Source organism: Pteronotus mesoamericanus, unplaced genomic scaffold, assembly GCF_021234165.1.
Source record: "Pteronotus mesoamericanus isolate MK-2021 breed Mesoamerican mustached bat unplaced genomic scaffold, CSHL_Meso_final contig_182, whole genome shotgun sequence".
Classification (NCBI taxonomy): Eukaryota; Metazoa; Chordata; class Mammalia; order Chiroptera; family Mormoopidae; genus Pteronotus; species Pteronotus mesoamericanus.
The window spans coordinates 2,392,630-2,403,385 of record NW_026555078.1 but is presented as its reverse complement, the minus strand read 5'-3'; the positions used below and the strand labels follow the sequence as shown (position 1 = coordinate 2,403,385).

Genomic DNA, 10,756 nt, shown 5'->3' with positions numbered 1-10,756 from the left:
GTGGGGGGTGCACTGCAGCCTGGGCGGATGGACACAAAAGGCCGCTGGCGCAAGGCACTTAGGGAAGGCTCCAGGGAAGGGCGAGCCACTGAGTTGGTCTCAGCCTCAGCAGCAGAAGGGGGAAGGGCCCCTCAGGCAGAGGGCACAGCCCCTGCCGAGGCAGGGATGGTGGGGACATAGCAGGTGGTCCTTGGGGAACGGAGCCCGGGTCAAGGTGGTGGCTCACTGTGAAAATTCCATAGTGAGGGGTTAGAATAAAGGAACGGCGTCACCAACAAGAATAAACAAATACAATGCCGTTTGTAAAGATGTTATGGCAACTACGGAACAACATGGAAAATTCCCTTGCTGTGATATTCCACGCAAAAGTGCAGGAGAAGAAAGGGTGGCTGAACGCAGACATAAAAGGAGCTGTGTTTAGCACAGGAACTCTGGGGGAGTTCTTTACTGTAGTTCTATTACCTTTGAAAACAAAAGGGGAGGTGTTACTTTTTTTTTTTTAAGGGGATGGAGTGGTGTCAGGATGTCAGATAAAACTGCTCATTCATTAAAACTACAAAACCCAAAGCAGCAACAAGAAGCAAAACGTGTCAAGCAGGACAAAGGCAAAAATGAGCCGCGGGCTATCTGAGGGTGAGGAGGGTCGGAAAGCTGCTCTGACCTCTGCTGGGGACAGCGGGGTGGGTGAGGGGCTCAAGGCTCCCCCACCACCCCCACCTCATGCTCCCCCTGTAAATGTTTCCAAAACATTCTGGGCCTGTAAACTGTCCAAAGGCTGGGAGGCCCCCATGTGCTGTCTGAGATTGAACCGGTCCTCTGACTCACCTCTCCCTAGGAGTTCCTGGAACCGAGCTTCCTTCCCAGAACGCCCTCCTTGCCCCGAGAACAGCCCGGGCCTTTCTTCAGGGAGGAGGGGAAAAGGCCCCCCCCGGACATCGGGTGCTGAGGGGCACACTGCTCCCTGCACTTGAGGCTGATGCGGTGCCTGAGTCCCCGTCCCTTCCCCCCGCCCCAGTGTTTGCAGTGGCCTGAAGCTGGCCTTTGTGGCCATCAGTAAAGAGCATCGTGACTCAGGACTCGTGCTGATCAGATTGTGGGGGGAAACGTTTGTTCAGGGGAGGTGCTGGGAAAGGGTCCAGAGCTGTGATTCCGGGGACCTCGGTGCTTTCTAGCTCTGGCCTTGACTCTGGCTCGCAGGGTGGTCTGAGATTGGGAGGGCGGGCAGGGTGCCCCCTCTGGGGAGCCTGAATACGAGGGGCTGATGGGTGCACACGCCCAGCCACCCCGGAGAGAGGGCTGCGCAGGGCGCAAGGAGCACGCCGGCCCTGGGACCCAGACAGGACTGGGCGATCTCAAGGGTTTCCCCGGCCAGCGGGGCGGGGGTGTCCCGGAGACGCATTCGTCTCTCCATCCAGTCACGGAGATGCCGTCTGAAAACCTCAGCCGGGTGTGTGAGCGGGAGGCCAGGCCACGGGGAAGGGACACCCCCTGACCCCCGCACCCCAGGTGTGGCGGGAACGGGCAAGCCGTCCTAGGAGCAGCAGGGACACCGTCACCGCGAGCTTGGTGCATTCGACTCGTGCTGATCGTCTGTGCCTCTCAGTGGCCCTGGGAGGTGGGGGGCTGTTTTCCCAGGGGCCAGATAGAGGGGGTCCCAATTCCGGGTCTGGCCCCTGCCTGTGACCCGCGTGTTCAGGTAGACGCCCTGGGGCTGTGCTTCCCACACTCTGCTCTGACAGGCACAGCTTCTGCTGTCTCTCTGTCAGCTCTACAACGACTCCCTCCTTCCCGACCGAGTTTTGAACTGTAACATCCTATCCCCAATGTAAGTGGAAAATGAGTATCATTTGTCATTTGAAAAAGTACCTGTAAAAAATGAATGCAATGGACTATCGTATTTGGTGCTGACTATAAACAACGCGATAAAGTCTGGCTAGATCTGGGGGCCGGCCTAGGCAGGGACCTGCTCTTGTTGCTGGGAAATGACAAATACCAAAGAGATGTTGGGGATGCATGAGTCACCCCAGATGTTTAGCTCAGCAGCCTCACTGGGGGAGTAACTAAATGATGGGGGCTACGCACCACTTGGTCCACGGCACCCCCGCCTCCGACAAGCAGCCACAATGCACTGGGCCGGTGGGCTCCGGGGCCAGGGGCCCATGCCAGGCAAAGCTCGGCCCCCGCGAAGGGGCTGCCGCGCGCCCTGCGGCAGCCGCAGCCTCCGGGCCCCTCAGACATGGAGTCCTGGGGAACCAGAACACACTCCCTCGCAGGCTATACTGGAATTCGCTCCTGAAAGCTCCAGGACCCAATGTTTATGTGAGTCAATGAAAGAAAATATTTTAAAAGTAAGTCTTCTTGGGCAGAATTCCGAGGCAGATAGTACACAAGTGAATCAGAGCCGTGGGTGTTCCTTCCAAAGCGTCGGTTTGAAAAATGAGGGGAAAGACCCAGCTCAGAGTCACGTCCCCCCCCCCCCACCCCAGCGTGAGGATCAGTCTGTAGGAGGCAGGGGTCCACAGCCCTGGCTCGGTGGATGAGGAAGACCAGGCCCCAGGGGGCTGAAGGGACATCCTCAAGATCACACACGCAGAGACACGCGCCTGACCACCACCGCCACCCCCGGGCCACTGTGCCTGCTCCCCAAAAAGTCCTTTAAATAATTCTCTGACACCTGATTCTATAATCCCAGGGTATATTAGCGAGGGTCCAAGGAGGAAAGAGGGGGCACATTCAAACTGAGTAATCTGAAGAGAATGGTAATAGAGGGTCTGTTTGCAGGGCCTGGTAAAGGCCCCGCCTGACCTCCCTGCCTCCCCACCGCCTGTCCCCCCTCCTCGGACTTGCTCAGTCCCTTGGGGCTGAGCAAGCAAGGGACCCCTGGCAGCCAGCCCTGGAGGCTCTGGGGGGGAGGGAGCTGAGAGGCTGGGCCCCCCTCCTCCCCCTCCTCCCTCCCTCAGCCTCCTGCTGGAGCCCCCCTCGGCAAACCCCATGGGGTGCTGGATGGCAGAGAGCCCACACGTGGTCCCCCCAGGGGGACTGCAGAGAGAGTGACCAGGAGCGAGGCAGAGGTCCTGCCCCAGCACACCATATGCTCCAAAGCAGATACAGAGAAACAACTAAAATAGCCTCAGACTTCCACTCCTCTGGGATCCTTCAACCTCCTCCAACCTCGGGCCTCCCGACACCTGGAGAGCTAAAAGCCCTCGACTTTGTTTTGCACATGAGAACACTGTTTACAGCCATTGGCAAGCAATTAGGATGCAGCTAGGTGGATTCGGCCAGATCTGGGGACACCCAGCCGGGCAGACCCAGGAAGGAAACGTTGGCCCTGGCCAGCTGACCAAGCTCGGAGGCCCCAGGTTACCTGGACAGCTGTCACTGTCCAGGAGGAAGTGGGAGAAGCTTCCGGTGGGCCGAGGTCCGTCCACCAGAGAGGGAGCCCCATCGGGCCCGGGGAAGCTTGTCTTCTCTCTTCCCCACTGGGTCTCAGCACCCCTAAAACACTCAGTGCTTGTTGCTGAGAAATGCTGCATCGCACCCCGTGACCCGCAGCTGAATTTTCTTCCCATGGGCAGGCAGGGCCCAGTGGAAAGACCTTCCTTCCCGTCCCCTGGAGCCATGCCTTGAAGGATCAGAAGGGCTTCAGAGCTCAGGGTCCCCTGGGGGAGGTGCCAGGCTTGACCGCAGCTCTGTCCAAGGGCTCCCGTACACCTTCCACAGTGTTCACGAGCCAGCTCCCCGTTTCCTGCTCACCCACTCGGGCTTTTCTTCTTCTAATGTGTTCAGATTCCCTGACCACATGCCCATGGCCTTATCTCCAGCCCCCGCCACTAGGTCTGGTCGGCTGGGTTTCTGGAGGCCCGGGGCCATGTTTGCGAGGGGCAGCAGAGGCAGGGGTAGGCGGGGCGGGGCTGCACCCGTGTGCCCGTGCTCTCGCACAGGCCGGCACGCACCCAGGGTTCCACGCCACCCCGGCCAGGAGCAAGAGGGCCCGTGGGGTCCTGGAGAGAGCTCGGGATCTGGCAGCAGAAGCGGGGGCAAAGCCCCATGTCCAGGTTCGCCAGCAGCGACTCTGGGACAAGTCACCACACCTCTCTGCACCTCACCTGCCCCTCGGGAAGGCAAGCGTACAGCGGTGCCGATCTCCCTGGGTGGGGGTGCAGGGAAACATGAGGCGGGGCAGAGAAAGGCCCTGTCCGTGGACGTCCCCCTGGGCCTGGGACCAAGGCGCAGGCCTGGCTCAGGCCTGAGAGCTCACAGCTGCAGCAACCGCCATGGCCGCGGATGCTCATCCGCCCGGTCTGCCTCGTTAGCTCTAAGCTCCGAGTGGCCCTGCGTCTAACACATCTCCTTCCCATCACGGCCAGCCTCCTCCCCTGAGCCCCGCAACCGCACTGGGCCCGACAGCTGCTTGCATCCGCACCGGCAGGTCACAAAAGCACCTCGGACTCTGCGGGTTCACGTCTCGGCACGTGACCCTGTGTCTCCGAGCCAGCCCGCCCCTTCTCCCCTTCAGAGGGGAGGGCAGCACCCGGGGTGGGGTGTCCCGGGCACGTGCTGCCCCTTGTCCCCAGCCCCTCCATTGCCAAGCTTGCGCCAGGCATGCCAGGTGTAGGGTCCGAACGCCCCTTGGCCCCGCCAACCCTGCCTAGACTGATGCGCAGCACCTGCTGACCCATCTCCCTGCTTCCTCTCTGCTCCCCTGCTCCCCACCCACCACGATCAGATCCGTCTGCCCCAGCAGACACCTGGCGTGACAGGCCCTCAGCCCCTGCTGCCTCCTGCCCCGGGGTCTTTGCTCCGACAGCTCCTTCCGCCCAGACGTCCCCTCTCCACCGCCACCCTTCGCCCCGTCTACGCCCGCTCACCCTCAGGTCTCTTGAGAAACGCCCACGTGTCCTTGATGGCCCCCCCTCGCCATCGAACCCCTGGCGCCTGGCGCACAGCGCACGGCAGGCCTCCTGAGTGAAGGACTCCGCTGGCCTTGCCTGGGGAGGACACAGGTCTTGTGGTCCCCTGGCTGCCTTCTAACCATCTTTTCCCTTCCGTTTCCCACAGGTGAGGCCTCGCTCACATCCTGCTGAGTCCAAATGTCTGCCTGGATGAGACCAGTTTTCCTGTCTATTTATGAAGAACTGGTACCCACCATGGCCTCTTCCAGGTAAGTCAAAGAGATTCTTCCATTGACGTTTGTGGGTGGAGGGGGACATCCAACCTGGAGAACACGCAGGAGAGGGGACCCTCATGTCCTGGACAACAGACGAAGCAACAGCAACGGTAAATCCGAAGACCTCGAAGGCCTGGAGAGGTCCGCGTTCCGACCCCCGTAGGCATGTGGGGCAGAGGCGGTGGGGGTCCTGTGGGCTTTGGGGAAGGGCGGCAGGGAGAGCGTGTTACTGGTGTCACGTGTGCGCTATCCTGGATGAACTGGGACATGAAGGCAGTGCTACTCGACGGTCAACACCCAAGGAGTCACACAGAGATGCACCAGGCCGCTGTGGGGACAGAACGTGCTCAGCGCATGGCTGACATCTGGTGGAAGGTGGGACACTCTAAAGAGAGAATGTGGGGGAACTTATCCCAAGTAGAAGCAGGAAAAGGGGAGGTTCAGTCTCGAGTGGGGGTGGTGTTGCCAAGACAAAGGGGTGAGGGGGCCAGCCGGGCCTCTGGGTCCTGCGGCAGCTGCAGCCCACCAAGGAAATGACCGGGTGGCCGTCCCAGCTGGGGCCACAGAGCTCAGGCCCGACCACTAACTGCCAGTCACACACTCTCCAGGCCACCTTCGGACACTCCTGCGGCTTCTCGGAGCCACCTCTGGGCCAGGTGCCACCCTGCTGGCGCGGGACCGTCTTGCTAGAAAGTTAACAAGTAGCCTCTGGTGTGATGCGCCAGTCGCTGGAGAGCCCGACCGTGAGAGCCCAGCCCCCGGGCCTGGAGCCGAGGACGCAGGCATCTGTAGCTGCGGAAACGGGGCTCATCAGGGGTGGCCTCGCTGAGCCTGTCAGTTTGCGCAGGTCAGGAACCGAGGGCCTGGGGGGTGGCCTGTCTGTGCCCATGATGTCTCAGGCCTCAGCTGGAACTGCAAGGCCGTGCGTGTCCTCACAACGTGGCACCGGGCGTCCCCAGAGTGAGTGGCCCACGAGTCCAGGGAGGGTGCTGCGCTGTGTTTTGTGACCTCATAACAGATGGCACGCACTCTCACCGCCTCCGCTACCGTGGCTGGAAAGCAAGTCACTAAGTCTTCCACATTCAGGGAAAGAGGAATTAGACTCCACCCTCGGAAGGGAAGTGTATCAACACATGTTGGGCATATTAAAGCCACCGGAAGACTCTTTCCAGAGCACATTTTCTGTCCCATCCGTTGCTTCTTAAAGCCGTCAGGGACAAAGCCTCACTTTCTTAGCCCCCGGTGACGACTGTCCTTATTCCCATTGTCAGCCCCATCTCTTGTCTCTCCCCACCTCTAACAGCGAGTCCGCCCTCCAGAACATGCCAGTGGCCTCCCCACTTGTGCACCTAGGCCTGGTCTGTCCTCTCTCCTCCTTGGCTCTTCATCCATCCAGACCCAGCTCCAGAGTCACCTCCCACCTTCTCCCCGACCCCAAGCCCCTCGTCCTGCCTTTTGGCACTCGTCACATACCGGGCCACGGGCAGGGTGGGGGACACTGGTATTCCCCTCCGGGCCTCTGCAGCCAGGGCAGGGCTTGGCACGGAGAAGACAGTGCAGGCTCGTTGGAAGGATAAATGTGCTGATGAATGTTTAACCACATGTCTCCAGTCTGGCCCCTCAAAGCCACCGGCTCCTCCAAGAACCAGAGGGGCTTTTCCTGGGAAATCCCAGGGGCAGCCAGCAAGTTCTTCCCAGGGTTTGTTGCTCAATTTCCCCGCCGCCCCACCAAGCCTGGCCAACAATCAACCACCCAGGAAAAGCCCCTTTACCTGCACCTTTCCTCCCCACCCCATGGGGCACTGGGAAAACGCCCGTTAGTCCTGCCCTCTGGGTTGAGTTTTCAGCTTTTCAATGTGTCTTCATACCCACTCTTTCATTTGAATCTTGCAACAACCGTGCAAAGCAAAGAAAACAAAATGGAAGCTCAGGAAGGTCAAGCAATTTGCCAAGACCACACAGCTAGGGCTGGAACCCACGGCGATTGAAGCAAACCAGGACTGTTTTTGCTGAAAGTCGAAGTGAATCGGTCTCAACAGCAACGCTTCTAGAAAGTGAACTGCCCTGTGGTCTGAGTCTCACCCCAGAGTAGAAAAGGAGCCACCGTGCTCGAGGGGAAGCCATCGGTTCAGGACAGAACCTGCTGACGGTGACGCTGGCGTTGGCTGTTTCAGTAGGTTCACAAAAAAAAAAAAAAAAAAAGAAAGATAAGGAGCTGAGCTCCTCACCAAAACCCTGAGTGGTAACCTTTATGATTCCTGTTTTATAAGGTAGGTCATTGAGGTTCAGCAAGGTTAATTAACTTACCCAAGGTCACACAGCTAATGAAGAGTCAGGATTTGAACCCAAGAGGATGATCTGGCTCCAAAACGCCCTCCCTCCCTCTCTATTATGTCACCTCTGATGTCACTATGTCACTATGAACGCTCCACACAGGCAGGGTACGGCCGCACGACGCCGCCTTCTGCCAGAAGGAGAAAGGCCTGGGCAGGTGGGCCGGGGTCGCAGAGCCAAGCCGGATGCTCTCTGTTTGGCATGATATCATTTTTCTGTTTCAATAACTTAATCACCTAATCTCCTGTGGCCAGGCTGAGAGTGGCTAAATGATGACCGGCTCCTTCGGAAGTGCCCACGCGATAGGGAAGGGATGTGTGCCGCGTATCATGCCTTCCCAGAAGCATCAAGGACTCGTGATCGCTGGCGCTGGTGATGGGCGCTGGCCAAGGAAACATCCCCGCGGAGGAGCCGTGCGACGGGGAGCAGGGGCTGTCCGCTTAGCCCGAGGAGTGGGGACACCTCCCCCCGGCCCCGGGGAGCCGGGTGTGCCTGGACTGCACTCTGAGCTTGGCAGCCGCGGGAAGGACCCCCGCCCCCGCCCACCACCGACCTCGCCTCCTGGAAGCTCTTTGCTGATTGCCCCACTCCTTCTGCATCAGTGGTTTCTCCTTCCTCTTGTGACCTAGAGGTGTAACAGTCTCTTTTCCACTTTCTTTCAGCGCTGAGATGCTCAACGTCACCTCGGAAGTCCTTCAGCCTGCTCTCAACGGGACCCCCGCCCAGAGCAGCAGCTGCTTCCAGTCCGAGCTGTGGGGCTGGCTCAACGCCATCCAGGCCCCCTTCCTCTGGGTCCTGTTCGCGCTGGCGGTGCTAGAGAACATCTTCGTCCTCAGCATCTTCTGCCTGCACAAGAGCAGGTGCACGGTGGCAGAGATCTACCTGGGCAGCCTGGCCTTGGCCGACCTCATCCTGGCCTGCGGGCTGCCCTTCTGGGCCATCACCATCGCCAACAATTTCGACTGGCTCTTCGGGGAGGTCCTCTGCCGTGTGGTGAACACCATGGTCTACATGAACCTGTACAGCAGCATCTGCTTCCTGATGCTGGTGAGCATTGACCGATACCTGGCCCTGGTGAAAACCATGTCCATGGGCCGGATGCGTGGCGTGCGCTGGGCCAAACTCTACAGCCTGGTGATCTGGGTGTGCGCGCTGCTCCTGAGCTCGCCCATGCTGGCCTTCCGGACCATGAAGGACTACAGAGCCGAGGGCCACAACGTCACGGCCTGCATCATCATCTACCCGTCCCGCACCTGGGAGGTGTTCACCAACATGCTGCTGAACATCGTGGGCTTCCTCCTGCCCCTGAGCGTCATCAGCTTCTGCACGGTGCAGATCCTGCAGGTGCTCCGCAACAACGAGATGCAGAAGTTCAAGGAGATCCAGACGGAGAGGAAGGCCACGGTGCTGGTCCTGGCCGTGCTGCTGCTCTTCGTGCTCTGCTGGCTGCCCTTCCAGATCAGCACCTTCCTGGACACGCTCCTGCGCCTGGGCGTGCTGTCCAGTTGCTGGGACGAGTACATAGTCGACATCTTCACGCAGATCTCCTCCTACGTGGCCTACAGCAACAGCTGCCTCAACCCGCTGGTGTACGCCATCGTGGGCAAGCGCTTCCGCAAGAAATCCCGGGAGGTATACCAGCAGCTCTGCCGGAAAGGGGGCTGCATGGCGCAGCCCAACCTGGCCGAGAGCTCCATGGGCACGCTGGGGACCTCCATCTCGGTGGATCGGCAGCTCCACAAACTGCCTGCGTGGGCGGGGAGCAGCCAGTGAGCAGAGGCGGCCGGGGCTACTGTGGATGTACATGAGGGTCCGTGGACCGTCGCTCCCTGGATGTGCCTAACTAGGGATGGAAGTCATCCTGTGTCCCCTTGGGCAACAGGTCGGAGTCTGCAGTAGACCCAGGAGCCCAATTCCTGCCCGGCCCAGGGTTGCCGTGAGCACAGATGTGAGGACAGTGTGACCTCACGCTTAGGCAAGGACTCATCGACACAACAGCATTGTTCTTATTTGCTGCCACACCTGGGCCAGTCTGCTCCTTTCCAGGAGAGGAGGGGATCTGGGGGCAGGGGCAGGGGTGCCTGAGCTTTCCTCCCACTTGGTGTTCCCCCCACCCCCGCCCGCCCACCCCAGCATGACAGCTCAGACCTCCAGGAGAAGCGTGCCCCCAGCTTTGGGGGGTGCTGGGTGAGCACGCCATGCCCGGCTGAATGTGTGCCATCCGTGTCTTTAACCCACTCAGCCAGGGCTCTGGAGGACAGTGTCTCAGGTTGATGAAGGTGAACCTCTGAGGGTCCCTGATAAGAACCCGGAGGTCAGGATTCTGTCACCGCCCCCTTGCCCACAGACAAGGGGGTCTGTGCCCAAGAAGCACCCAATAAGCACTAATCCAGCTGTATACGCAGCATTGAGCGCTGAGGGCAAGAGGCTGAAAGAGGAAGGGCAGGCTCTGCCTTGGAGGACCTTGCAAGCTCGCGTGGGGACAGCTGAGCCCTCGCAGGCACCGGAAGGCTGTCCTACGGCGTGGTCGTGCAAACCCTGCGTGCTGCGCGGGGCAGAGGGGCGAGAAGCCCGATGCCCCAGCTCTGCTGGCAGCTAGCTGCACATCCCCTCATCCCTGCCTCAGTTTCCTCCTCTGTCACATGAGGCTGTGAAGATTAAGGAGGGAAGTGGCACCGAAGTACGTTGAAAAACCAATGGTGCTATGCAAATGTGCGGTGCTGTTATGCACACAGAAGGGGATCTGGGGTGGATAGAACCTGAAGGACCAGGAGGGCCTGGAAGGAAAAGAGCCCCGTGAGTCCTGACCATTTCGGCTCCAGATTTTAAAACAAGAGGGGTCAAAATAGATTCCCTCCCCATCCCCGCTTCCCCCTCCTGCTCCGGCCAGCCAGCCCAGCCCTCCGCCCCAGTGCACGTGCGCACGCGTGTGGCTAGAAAAAGAAAACGGGCACCAGGAAGGAGGGACTGTTCGGTGTTAGAGTGACGCTAAGCCACACACATCCTGGGAGCGCAAGCGAAAGAGACTGCTTTGCCGCGCGGCCCTTGCTCATCAGCGGGTGGGGGTGGCTCCCAGGGTCTCCTGGGAGCAGGGCCACCTCACGGCCCGGGGCTCCTAAGGGTCACTAAGACCACACGTGGTCTGAGGAACGGTCATTCTGCAGGAAGGGAGCGCCCGCGGGGGGTGTGCTGATACCTCGGTGAAGAACCCCTGTGCTGTGCACGTCCCAAAGAGCTGTTGCTTTGTAAAGA

General features: G+C 59.9%; 1 protein-coding gene across 1 annotated transcript; it reads left to right on the top strand.

The window, feature by feature from the left end:
* The first annotated feature begins 5,135 nt into the window (after window positions 1–5,135).
* Window positions 5,136–9,277, top strand: BDKRB2 (bradykinin receptor B2). Its single transcript, XM_054566952.1, has 2 exons — window positions 5,136–5,164; window positions 8,167–9,277. Exons 1-2 carry the CDS (start codon window positions 5,151–5,153, stop codon window positions 9,275–9,277), a joined length of 1,125 nt encoding a protein of 374 aa, XP_054422927.1. The 5' UTR covers window positions 5,136–5,150.
* The last annotated feature ends 1,479 nt before the right edge of the window (window positions 9,278–10,756 follow it).